Source organism: Calonectris borealis, chromosome 30, assembly GCF_964195595.1.
Source record: "Calonectris borealis chromosome 30, bCalBor7.hap1.2, whole genome shotgun sequence".
NCBI classification, from domain to species: domain Eukaryota; kingdom Metazoa; phylum Chordata; class Aves; order Procellariiformes; family Procellariidae; genus Calonectris; species Calonectris borealis.
In genome coordinates, this window is record NC_134341.1 from 467,022 (window position 1) to 479,524 (window position 12,503).

Sequence of the window (12,503 nt, forward strand, 5' to 3'; positions counted from 1 at the left end):
GGACGGGGAGTCGGACCCCTGGGTGCCGTTCCCGGCTCTGAGAGAGAACGGAGACGTGTGTTTATAGCAGGAATGAAAACGGAAGCCTTTTAGCCCTGTTCTGCCACTGACTCTGTGACTCATCCTGGTAGCTCCCCTCCGTGGCTGTTTACCCTTCTTTAAAATGGGGCTAAAATGCTTCCTTGACTGGGGGTTCGTGAAGGGCTCACAAGGAGCAGCAGGGGTTTAGCTGGCTGTCTAAATGCCTCATATTGTTTGCCAGGGAGTTTGATTTCACGCGGTGCACTGAGAGCAAATGTGGCTGCACCGATACGGCAGAGGTGTAGAGTCCTGTCGAGGACCTTGTTTCTATTATGTCTGTACGATGCTTGAGAGCCAGTCACGGAGCCGTCCTTCGGCATCGCAGCGCCGTTACCCTGCCTGCGCGGCGAGAACGATGCACTGACGCAGAAGCCAGAAGTCCTAGATCTTTTTTGTAGCATAAAATCCAGTGCGTCAGCTGCACTAATGCCATGGCTAATGTCTTTCTGTAATTGCCTGGTTGTCTGAGAGCTCCACGCAGTGCAGGGTAGCGCTGGTAAGGCAGGAAGCATGAAGGGTTATTTCACTGGAGAGCAGGGAAGAGCTTTGTGTATGCAGCATCCAGCCATGGCTGCGGCTCTTGTGCCGCCCAAAGATGACAACCTGAACTGAGCCTCGGCACGTCCAGGCTGTGCGGGTGAGAAGCGTAGCTGTCTTGTCTGCAGCTAGGAGGAGTTTGCGTTCCTGCTGTGGTCCCTTCTGATCTGCGTCTAACTCATGTCCCTACCTCCTGTAGGAACGTTGAATGTCTTAATTTGCTGTTGAGCAGCGGTGCTGACTTGAGGAGGAGAGATAAATTTGGAAGGTAAGTGTGCTGTGGGCCTTGCAAGGGAGCAAGGGTGATTTCTCCAGCCCTAAAACAGCTGGAGCGCACCAAGCCTGGGTTTGGTTTGGGACGTGCCGAAGACCTGCACTTGGTGCCTAAAGCCAATTCCTTCACCCCCTCTCACCCCAAGGGTCCGGCTCTGGCCCTTCAGAAGGAGCTGCTGACCCAAACCCTTGAGCCAGAGCAGGGTGCAGCTCAGCAGCGGCGCGGTGGCTGGCTCCCTGGGTCCCGCCTCGCTGCCAGGCGAGTCTCTCCATCCGTGACAGGCAGTGCTGCTAGGCCCCCTTCTCCTTTCCCCCTTCCCAGGACTCCACTGCACTACGCAGCTGCCAACGGCAGCTATCAGTGTACGGTGACGCTGGTCACGGCAGGAGCCAGTATTAACGAGGCTGACTGTAAAGGCTGTACCCCCTTACACTATGCTGCTGCTTCGGACACGTACAGGAGGTGAGCGTCTCGGGGGCGCGCGCTTCTCGCTGCTGGGCTGGAGACGATGGCGCGCTGCTGGGCGGCGATGCTCTGCTGTTCCCTGGCCACCTCCCTGCAGCTGGTGCGCAGTGGTTTGAAGAGGGGACGCTTTGAGGAACGTGGGTAGAAGGGGGCAATCAGCAAACTGATGCAGGTCTCTGACCTTTCAGAGCAGAGACTCATTCAGGAAACAGCCATGACACTGATGAGGAGCCACTGAAGGAGTCCAGGCTGAAGGAGGCGTTCTTGTGAGTCCGCACCGCAGCCCCGTCTGGCAGTTGTTTGTTGTTTACCCCTTCCCCGGACCCCTGCATGCAGTCGCTAGAAATACCTCGCTTCTGCTTACGCTGGAGTGAGCAGCGATGCCTTGGAGGAAACATCTGCCGGTTTGATTCTTGAGTCAAACCTGGCCATGGCTTCCTCGTCCTCGCTTCCTTTGCGTGCGCTCCATGTCTTGAGGGGATTAGCACAGCCTCTGCTATGGGATCAAAGCGGGGGGGTCCCTGCAGAGCTCTGCCTCTCCAGTCTTCCCTTTTTCTCCATCTCCCCTTTCTCTTGCTCGCTGCAGTTGTTTAGAGTTCCTGCTGGATAATGGTGCTGACCCATCCCTCCGGGACAAGCAGGGATATACCGCTGTCCACTATGCAGCTGCGTACGGCAACAGGCAGAACCTCGAACTGGTGAGTGAGCCAGACAAAACCCTCTGTGCTGCCAGGACTGGGGGGAAGTCACCCCCTAAGGAATGCGTCGAGCCCTTCGGTGCCCAGGTGTGGCTAAAAGACTGTGCGTGGTTTAGGCACTATGGTGTCAGGGTTTGCCCAGGAGGAAGGGAGGTGGCTTTGATTAAAAAGCATGGGGACTCTTGGGAAGCCGTCGTGCTGGGAATACCACGGAGGAGAGACCTGGGCCTGAGTGAGACACCTGAGAGAAAGGAGCTTTGTTACCCAGCGCAGAGTGACGTATGGATGTCTTGCTTAAATCCCTGGCAACAGAACAAGGTTGGGCTTTTACAAGAAAGCCTGGAGGCCTGTGCCAAGGAAGAGCTCTTGCAGTACAGAAAATGCCTTGTAACTGTCTGAAATGCCTGCATTGTTGCAGGGTAAGCTTGCAGCCGTGTGGGTGTCGGAAATCGTATGAGTGGTGAGGAGGCTTTGGGATAGCAGGGACTTGATGTGACTATGCAAGGCCCAAAGCCAGGTTCAGGAAGGTCCCTTCCTGAAATTCAGCTCATTCTGAAGCAGATGAGCAGGTTTTCTAACCCCTCTGCATCCTGCTGGTGGGCAGGGTGTCTGTTGAAGCCTCCGTGAGTGCAGGATCAGTTATGGTTCTGTGTTGTTGCTGTTGCAGCTCCTGGAAATGTCTTTTAACTGCCTGGAGGATGTGGAAAGCACCATTCCAGTCAGCCCTTTGCACTTAGCTGTGAGTACGGCTGGCCCAACCCCAGGGTTGCGGAGGGCACTTGGCTCCGTCCGGGGTTCACGCTGAGTCCTGGAGAGGTGCCCGATCCTGGGCAGCGCGGGCTGGGTCCCTGCAGCTGTCGGTGCTGAGCGGGGCAAAGGAGGAAAGGCGCCGGCGGCTGGGGAGCGGCTTTCCCCACAGGCCGTCAGTCAAAGTCCCTTGGATTTGTACGTTAAACTCCCTGCTCTCTCCAGGGCTTTCTGGTTGCTGCTGTTTGGAGCCACCTCCCTTGTCTGGGTGTGGGCGGGGGCGGGGGCGGGGGTGGGCGAGGGCTTTGCGTGGGACCGGGGTGCAAACGAGAGGCGGTGGCTGGGCAGGAGCTCAACTGGCCAGAGGGACCCCGGGAGCAGGAATTGTCCTGGGGGGGGAAACTTCTGGGTGCAGCCTCTCCAGGCGCTGCTTTAACATGGTCTGCTTTGTCCTCAGGCCTATAATGGTCACTGTGAAGCCCTAAAGACACTTGCCGAAACCCTCGTGAACCTCGACGTGCGGGACCACAAGGGGCGGACGGCGCTGTACCTCGCCACGGAGAGAGGCTCCACGGAGTGCGTGGAGGTGCTCACCAGCCACGGCGCGTCCGCCCTGGTGAAGGAGAGGAAGAGGAAGTGGACCCCTCTCCACGCTGCAGGTGACGGAGGGCAGACGGGGCCGGGGGTGGCGAGGGAGCGTGTCCAGAGCCCTTCCAGCCGTCGGTGCCACCGCTGCCGAGGATGCCGGTTCACCCGGCTGCTGTTTCGGCAGAGGGAAGGGGCTGTGGTTTAGGATGATGCTTAGAGGCAGGATGGGGCCAGTGCAGCTGCTGTGATGTGCCGGCAGAAGCTGAGGGTCCAAGCGGCTCAGCAGCGGGTGGGAGAGGAGACACCAGCAGCTTCCGCACACACGTGTCTCCAGCTCAGCCTGTGCATGTGCTAATCAATCCTGTAGCCTAGCAACCACATAACGAATTTGCTCAGCCACGTGTGCCCGGCTGCTGGGCACGAGCCCCTTCCTTTGGTTTGCGGCGGTGGCTGGAAGGAGGGGACCCATCCGTACGTGTGTGTGACTCCTCCTTTCCTCGTGCGCTGTCTCCAGCTGCCAACGGGAGCACTGATTCCCTGCACCTCCTGATAGACAGCGGGGAGCGGGCAGACATCACCGACGTCATGGACATCCACGGCCAGTGAGTTTGCCCGGGTGTTTCCCTTGGGATGGCGCAGGGTCAGGCGCCCCGCAGGGTGGCTGGGACAGGGGAGAGAGGGCAGTGCTTGGGTGCAGCTGATTTCCAAGCCCACTCTCCTCCCTGCTGCACTTCCCCCCTGCAGAACCCCACTGATGCTGGCGATCATGAATGGCCACGTTGACTGTGTCCACCTCCTGCTGGAGAAGGGATCCACAGCCGACGCAGCGGACAAGAGGGGAAGGACGGCCCTGCACCGAGGGGTGAGTGCATCCCTGGGACCGGGGCGGGCCTGGAGCCCTGCAGCTTCCGCTCGTCCTCTTGAGCGGAGGCTGCCTGCAGAACAAGCAGGTGGGTTCTTTTGTTGCAAGAGTCCTCAGTGAAAGAGCCCACGTTCCCTTCCTGAGATGCAGCATTTGAGAAGGAAGCTGTGGAAGAAGGGGGTAGTTCTGTTGTTAAACGATTGAAGGGTGAGATCTGACCTCCTGGTCCTCTTTCCTGGCCACAGGCTGTGACGGGCTGTGAGGACTGCCTGGCTGCCCTGCTGGACCACGATGCCTTCGTTCTGTGTCGGGATTTCAAAGGCCGGACCCCCATCCACTTTGCGTCGGCGTGCGGGCACTTAGAAATCCTGAGGACCCTGCTGCAGGCAGCCCTCTCTACTGACCCTCTGGACTCTGTGGTGGACTACAGCGGTTACTCACCGATGCACTGGGCTTCATACAGTGGTAAGGACCTGGGCTGGGCCCCTGCCCACCTCTGGCTGTTGGTGGGGAGGAGGGGGCCGGGAAGAGCCAGGTTATCCCTCTCTCCCCCATGGCTTTGGGAGCTGTCAGCCCAGCAGTGAGTTCAGCCTGGTGGAATGGATGGCACAAATCTGGGAGGGAGGCAGAGAGTTTTTCTCCCCCTGCCAAGCTCCTTAGAAAAGGAATGAAATACGAAAACAGCTATTATAGAACAGCTGAGGCTGCTTCCTCTAGGACTGCTGGATTTATAGGATTACTCGGCCATCACCCTGGCTGCAGGGGTGGTGGGGCTGATACAGCAACGGGAAGGGATGTCTCAGCGTTTCAAAGGGAAGCTAGCAATGTGGCTGTGAAGTCCTTCAGGAGACGGTGTGGAATTAGAAACCTCCTGAAGTGCAGCGGCTTTGCTGCCAGAGAGGAAACAAAACCGCTGCCTCTGTGCTGGGCACGTGGTGCCGCTGGTCCTGTGCAGCCGCTGGGGCCTCCGGCTCTTTGGATCTGGGAGAGCCGGAGGGGCCTGCAGTCCCTTCTTGCTCCGTTACAGCTGAGGAACCGCAGGCTGGGCACTGATGTGTTTCTGTCCCTCTCTCCTCACAGGGCATGAAGATTGTCTTGAATTGTTACTTGAACACAATCCGTTTGCGTACCTAGAAGGAAACCCCTTTACTCCATTGCACTGTGCAGTGTAAGTGGTGTCCGGGACCTGCCCTGGGTTCTTCCCAGCCAGGTGATGGGGGAGTGGAGGAGCTCCAAACCCTGCCCTTCATGCCAAGGGCTCCTTCCTGGGCGGCAGCAGCTCCTCAGGGTGGCACCACCTGCTCATCGCAGCTCCCGTGCGGCAGGGAGGCGGTTGCTGGACGGCCGGAGGTCCTCAGGGAGCTGCGAAGCAGTCTCCTTGGCTGTGCGCAGCGCAGCCAGGGCTGTCAGGCACCAGACTCCCGTGACAGCAGGCTTTCAGCTCGATGGAGCTAACGGAGCTGCCAAGGGCTGGTGGTTCAGCCCTTGCCGGCCCTCTTGGATGGCTCATCTCTGCTCTTTGGTTATGGAGCATCTCAGGAAATCTCCAGGCTTCCCACAAGGCTCTGGAGATGGGCTCTGGTGGGAGAAGGGCTCCACGTTGTCCCAAGCCCTCTCCCTCAGAGGTGTCCGGGGCAGTGTGAGCACGATCCCTGGCGTCCCAGGGCACAGAGGGGTTTGGGGCTGACGGTGATTCCTCGGCTCTTCAGCGGCAGAGGAAGGAGTGTGCGGCCCTGGGCAGCTGTGGAGGGATGAGGAAGGCGGAGGCATTGCCACGTTCTGCCTGGGGTGGGCCTGGTGCCTCCTTGGGACCCGTAGCAGCAAAGGGGTGGGCAAGGCTGTTGTCTGGCATGGTACTGTGTTTCCTTGAGTAACACCGGGAAGGGTAAAGGGGTGTTTTACCCTAAACAGCTCCAGACCAGCTGCTGTTTGCATCTGAGCCCCAGGAACGTGCTGCTCACTCCCACTGCAGACATGCTGGTGCTGCTTAGTCTTGTTCTAACTTTCCTTCTCATCCCCACCGCAGAATTAACAACCAGGACGGCACTGCTGAAATGCTGGTGGAAGCATTAGGTGCCAAGATTGTTAATAGCAGAGATGCCAAAGGAAGGTGAGCGCAGACTCATCCCTCTCTTGTCACCCACTCCCCAGTGCTGCTGGGTGGTGGCTGTGACTCCCGCAGTGACTTCCCCGTGACTTCCCATGGCACAAAGGGACTCTGACGTCCCCAAACGTGTCTGTAGGCCTGGACAGTCTTGCTGGGGTGGGTGCTGTGCCCTCCTCTTTACCCGCTCTCTCGTCTTCCCAGGACACCCCTTCACGCTGCTGCCTTTGCAGACAACATCCATGGTTTACAGCTGCTTCTGCGCCACCAAGCCGAGGTGGACATGACTGACAAGCTGGGGAGGACCCCCCTCATGATGGCTTCTGAGAACGGGCACACTGCAGCAGTCGGTATGTGGCTGGCAGCCGCTTTCCCCAGTATGGGGCGCGAGCCTGCCTGTGCCTCCTCCGTAACCGGGTCCTGTGGGAGCCGGGCTGTCCCTCTCCGCGTCGGCACGCTGGGACCGCCGCCCCACTCCTGCCCCTTAGCACACGGCCCCTGCCCCGCATTGCCGGGCTCTGTGCTGCTGCTTCTCGACAGCAGCTGTCCCTCCTCGTTTCAGAGTTCCTGCTGTACCAAGCAAAAGCAAATATAACTGTGCTGGATGTCAACAAGAACACAGCTCTTCACCTGGCCTGCAGCAAGGTAGGGAGGCGGCCGCTCGCGGCCGTGATTGCGGTCACCGTCACCTTCGGCCTTGCCACCTGAATGAGAGGGGTTGTCCTACTCCTGCCCCACCAGAGCAGAGGCGAGGGCCCTGGGCTCACCTGCCTTGACCTGTGCAGACGCTCCTGATTCAGTCTTGAGCAGCTTAGGTTGTAGCACAGACCCCTCTGTATTTTTCCTGGGGACCCCTCTCGGAGCTCGCTGTGCGTCCTGGGGCGAGGTGGGAGCAGGCGGCTTGTGATCAGCGTGTCCATGCAGAGAAGGAGATGCTGCAGAGGAGGTGGAGGGGACAGCAGCTTGTCTTCTCAGGCCCTGCCAAAGTGGTGAAGTGTTGTAGAAGGTCGGGTTTAGGGAACGTTTCTGTATCCCGGGGAATCACGTTCCACTCGGACAGCACCAGGTCCCCTCCGCTGCCCCTGCCTTCCTGCTCGTGCACTGTGAACAGCCTGCTCTCCTTTCCAGGGTCATGAAAAGTGTGCCTTGTTGATCCTGGGGGAAACCCAAGACCTTGGCCTTATCAATGCAAGTAACAGCGCTCTGCAAATGTGAGTATTTGGGCAGCTGGCGCCAGTGGGGAAAAGCCGGGCTTTGCTGGGTGGGGGTGATGCACGGGCGGAAGGGCGGTGGCAGGAGCCCTGCTCCTGCCTGGGGCGCGCAGCGAGCATGCAAGCGGGTCAGCTCGGGAGCAGTCAAGTGCCTGCCCTCCACGCCGCTGCAGGGGCCCCTTCTTTTAGCACGGGGTGTCCAAGCTGCCGGGTTAACGCTGCCTTTCCCTCTCCCCCCAGGCCGCTCCACATCGCAGCTCGGAACGGGCTGGCCTCCGTCGTCCAGGCCCTGCTCAGCAGAGGTGCCACTGTGCTGGCTGTGGATGAAGAAGGTGCGTGTTCCTCGCGGGTGCCCGGGGGGGTTCACTGTGATGTCCCCAGGGGAGGGGGCTGCCTGGGGAAGCGCTCAGCCGGGATCGGAAGGATTTCCGCATTCTTTCCGCCGCTGAGCAGCACGTTCTCAGCTCGTGGCATCGCGGGAACAGCCTGGATGAGGACGTTAGCACCCTGCCATCCCCTGTAAAAGCATCTCCAGGTCCCAAAGGTGTTCGAAATACGTCTTCTGCCCCCCATGCATCTTCTGGTGGCTGTCTGGCTCTCCTGCCAGGCACAGAACCAGCCCAGCCTGAGCCAGCAATAAGCTGTTGACTCACTTCCAAGTTGGCAGAAAGTGGTGGTTGTGGCCAGAAGCTTTTTCTGCCAGCAGAGTTCTTGCTTTGCTGGAATACCTTTGAGTTGTGAAAAATACCATTGCGTCTGCTGCGCTGCCAGGGCTTCTGAGGCTTTTTGTTCGTCCCCTGCTGATCCTGGCACACTTAAAAGCGGTTGCAGCAATTGCGGGGATTGCCGGTGCCCAGAAGCAGGGTCTTTTGAGACAAAGACAAAGAGGTGCCCTGCCCCCTCGACGCAGGGGTGAAAACTGCCCCAACCAAAGCGTTCCCCGGGGAAGGCGCCCGCCCGGGGCGGTTCTTCACCCCCGGCTTTGTTCTAGGTCATACCCCAGCCTTGGCATGCGCCCCCAACAAGGACGTTGCCGACTGCCTGGCACTTATCCTCTCCACCATGAAGCCTTTCCCACCTAAAGACGCCATCAGCTCTTTCAGCTTCAACCTCCTCAAGAACTGCGGCATTGCAGCCAAAACCGCCGCCTGCGGGGCCCTGCCCAACGGCAGCACCTGCCCCTACAGCAAGGACCGGCACAACGCCATCGGCTTGGACGGCTGTTACTCGGAGTAGCTTAAACTATGGGTGACCTAATATCTTATTATATTTATTTAGAAATTCTATAAATATAGGGCACTTTAAAGGAGAACAAGACTGGGCAGGCCTTCTAGCATGGCCGGATAGGCCAAGAGTTCAGAGCTTCCTCTTCTCACCGGATTGCCAGCGCGGCGCCAAAGCTGTTAATTGGTTTAACGAGCAGCTGGCAGTGCCGTTCCCGTCCCCTGCCCCTCTCAATCCTCTCGCCGTCAGCGCGTGCTCGCACCCCTCCGACGGCAGGGCAGGAGACGGCGCTGCGGCTTAGGGCTTCGCCCGGCCGCGACGAGGCAGGTGCCGCCGTCCCCTGGCCCGCAGACGGGAAGGGGCTTGTGCCCCAGCTTTTGGGGTGGGTTGAAATCGGTTCCGGTGTCTCCCAGTGCCCCGTGCCAGCCTCCCCCTGCCTCGCCTCCGGGGCTGCCCCCAGCCCTCGCTCCGGCCGGCCGGGACGGGGAAGCCTGAACTCTTGGTGGGATGGGGGGTGGGATTCTTTGGGAATTGGCGGGTCTCGCAAGCGCTGGGGTGGGTGTTAGCTCCTGGCCAAGTGCCACTGTAACTGCTCCTCTCTTGCAATCACTCTTTTTCTCACGCTCATCCTTCGATTCCAATACAAACACTTGAATCAAGATCTACTGTACCTGGGACACTAAAATATCCTTTTGGCAGCTGTCATTTATATGCAAAAACGGGTGCTGCTGCCCAACCCCGCGGTCGGCTGGCTGCGGGTGCGCTGCTGGAGCCTCCCTCCCCACACCAGGCACTTTAGGGATTCTGTTGGTTGGTTGTTTTTTTTTTTCTTGGCAAAACGTTGGATCCTAAGAAACGATCCTTTTTTGAATTTTCGTTCTCTGTTTTGCGTGGCCGTTTCCATGCGAGAGTCAGTGTTGCTTTTTTTTTTTTAAAAAAGAAAAAAGTTATTTATAAAGAAATGAGCATTTACCTTTAAAAAAACAACAAAAACCATAAAAAAAAATTCTCAAAGTTTTAGCCTTTTAATAAGGAAAAAAATGCACTTCAAAGTCCTTATTCACAACCCTAAGTAAGTCTGTGTTTATTTTTCTAATGCAGCATCTTGGCAGGTTTATTAGCGTGCGTGTATGTGGGATCATTGTTTTTTGTTTTGGGTTTTCTGTTTTTAATTTTAGAAATCATATTTATAATGCAGGTTTGAAGCATTCGAGAATGTTGCACTGTTTATTTCCGTTGGGTTTTTTTTTTTTCCTTCTGAATTACTGTAACAGTATCATGTGCAAAAAACAATACTCTTTCTCCATATCACGAGTCTGTTCAAAGCCAAAGACTGGGATGCAGAGAACGAGAACGGGCTGACAGGGCAACGAGCATTTCGGGAACCGTCTTCTCCCCCGACCTCCTTTCCCTCCGCAGCCTTGCCGAAAGCGGGGAGCGTGGGGCTGGGGCCAGGCTGCCGCCCGTGGCCACCCCGGGGGCGTCCCCGTGTGATCCCTCCGGGATGGGAGCGGGGAGAAAAGGGTCCCTCTCTCCCACCGAGTCCTCGGTGGCCGCTCGCCTCCCCTTTGCCGGCGAGACTGCGACGGGACCGGGGAGCCTTGCGCTGCGGCTCTTCTGCCCAGCGTTTCGGAGAGAAAAAGCATTTCTGTAACCAAAATAAGGTATTGCGTCTTTTTTGTTCTTTTTTTAAAGTAGTTTCTAAATGAAGGTGGCTCCTGTTAGGTGGTGTTTGTCGGGTTTAGGTCGTGGTGTGGAGCAGGCGGTGGAGCCGGCCGTTCCCGGGGGAGGCTCCCGGCGGGCGGGGGTGCTGCTGGCAGCCCGCGGGGAGGGTCCCCTCGCACTGTTTCTTTCTTTTACCAAAGCCAAACTCTTAGAACCAAATATGAAGTTTCAGTCTTGGCCTTTGGGTGATAAGCACATTTTCTTCACGTTTCACGTAGGAGGTTTTTCCCGGAGGGGAGCGGGGTTGGGGACCTCCCATTGCTCTTGCTCGGCACCAGCTCGCCGTCGGAGCTCGGTCTCCCCGTCCCGTTACCAACCCGCACTTCACTCAGCAAAGCACTCGAGAAATTTGCCCTCGGCGAGATCTCGGAGCAGGAGCGGTGGTCAGCCTGCTCGCGGGGGCTCCGCTCCCCGGGCGCTGCTGACGGGCAGGGCTCCTTGGCTGCTCCGGAGGGATCTTCCCTTTTCGGACCACGCGCCCCCTCCGCCCCGCGCTCGGCAAGGCGGCAGCAGCCCCTTGCTGGCCGCGGGTCCCCTCCTGTGGTGCCGGCGTAGTGATCGTGTCCCCGGCCGATGGCGTCTCCCCCTCCCCGCTCCCCCCCAACCCTCTAGCTTGAAAGAAAGTGTTAACCTTTCTGCACCGAATACCTCAGTTCGGAACCAGAATAAACTCACGAAACTTGAATAAAAAGATCCTTTTCGAAGATCCTTTTCAGTATTCTACAGAGGAGAACTGGAAAAAGAGACTTGTTTACATTGCTGTCGAGTCCGCACTTGCCTCTTGCAGCTCTTTCCCTTTCTGGGAGGAATTTAGGCATCACTTTATCTCTTCTTCTCGCTGCTGGCCCTCACCCTCCCCGCGGGGCAGGAAAATGGGTCCAAAGTCCTGAGCTGTCGTCTTCAAGGGCTAAAGTACTTTTTCAGGCACACGGAGGGGCCGAGCCGCCCCTGGCCTTGGCTCCCGTCCCCGGCGCGGGCAGCGAGTCCCAGGGACGGGGATGGGTTTGGAGGGGGGCAGACGCTGGGGCCGCGATGGCTCCGTCCTCGAGCGATGCTCCGGCTCTCCCGAAGTCAGCTGGGGAAAGCTCGGAGGCGCCAGCGGAGCCGGGCCGCCCCGCGCCCGCCGCGGGAGGGACGCGGCCGTGCCTCTCGTGCCCTGGTCCTCGATGCCGCGGGGCTTTAGCATCGCTGGCGGGGGACGGGACCCCAGCACCATTTCACTTGAACACGGCTTTTTCCTGTAGCCAGGGTGAGAGCGTTCCTTAGAGCACACGGAGAATGCTGCTTTTCCTTCGCCCCCCCTTATTTTTTGGAGTATTATTGTGGTTTTCGGTTTCTTTGTTTGGAGAAGAAAACTGATCTCTCTTTCGGCCTTGTTTCTGTGCTGCGACGTGTTACCTTCCGCTCAACATGACGACTAAAACTATGACGAGACAATCAATGTGATCTCTGTAAGGGCTTCTCCATTCTTCTCTGCGGCACCATGCTTTATATATGTGTGTTCTTTGCTCTTAGCGAGGATCTTTTTCTCCCCTCCCCTCGTGTCTTATTGAAAATAATAATAATAATAATAATAATGATGGAGGGAAACGAGGCTTCAGCAGCGCATCCATGGTCTGGGAGCACATGGGAGGAAACCTGGGGTGGGTGGGAAGGGGGACGTGCGGCCAGTTTCCGTGCAGGTACCAGTCTTGTTCTCCTTTAACGCTGTATTGTATACATTTGACAGCACAGCTTGACAATTTAAGTAATAATCAAAGTGTTTGGTAATAATGCATTATTTTGCTAAACGAGATTTGTGATGGTTTCCCTAGTGCATTGTAAGGAGGGATGGAGGGAAACTTCCGCGGCCCTGCCTGCTCCCTCCCCGGCCCCTCGCGGGGCGGCGGGCGGGGGCTCCCCAAACCTTCCTTCCCGCGGACCTTTATGCCAAAGTTGGACCATTCCCGCTTAGCGTTCTGTCCGGCGCCCGGCATCCGCCTGGGGT

The 12,503-nt window shown here is 57.9% G+C and overlaps 1 protein-coding gene across 2 annotated transcripts in view; it reads left to right on the top strand.

Moving 5' to 3' along the window:
- The window catches only part of ANKRD52 (ankyrin repeat domain 52), a 29,869-nt gene that overhangs the window by 11,075 nt on the left and 6,291 nt on the right, over positions 1 to 12,503 (top strand). Inside the window, exons 13-28 of one of the 2 annotated variants that reach the window (XM_075133523.1) lie at positions 818 to 886; positions 1,214 to 1,354; positions 1,546 to 1,623; positions 1,944 to 2,055; positions 2,723 to 2,794; positions 3,260 to 3,461; positions 3,905 to 3,992; positions 4,135 to 4,252; positions 4,498 to 4,717; positions 5,333 to 5,420; positions 6,279 to 6,362; positions 6,561 to 6,706; positions 6,919 to 7,001; positions 7,485 to 7,567; positions 7,808 to 7,899; positions 8,559 to 11,186. In XM_075133523.1, coding sequence (XP_074989624.1) covers positions 818 to 886; positions 1,214 to 1,354; positions 1,546 to 1,623; positions 1,944 to 2,055; positions 2,723 to 2,794; positions 3,260 to 3,461; positions 3,905 to 3,992; positions 4,135 to 4,252; positions 4,498 to 4,717; positions 5,333 to 5,420; positions 6,279 to 6,362; positions 6,561 to 6,706; positions 6,919 to 7,001; positions 7,485 to 7,567; positions 7,808 to 7,899; positions 8,559 to 8,803 — 1,921 coding nt within the window. In that variant the 3' untranslated portion in view covers positions 8,804 to 11,186. Of the gene's footprint in view, positions 1 to 817; positions 887 to 1,213; positions 1,355 to 1,545; positions 1,624 to 1,943; positions 2,056 to 2,722; positions 2,795 to 3,259; positions 3,462 to 3,904; positions 3,993 to 4,134; positions 4,253 to 4,497; positions 4,718 to 5,332; positions 5,421 to 6,278; positions 6,363 to 6,560; positions 6,707 to 6,918; positions 7,002 to 7,484; positions 7,568 to 7,807; positions 7,900 to 8,558; positions 11,187 to 12,503 lie in introns of those variants that run through there. The other variant, XM_075133522.1, reaches the window with a different exon arrangement.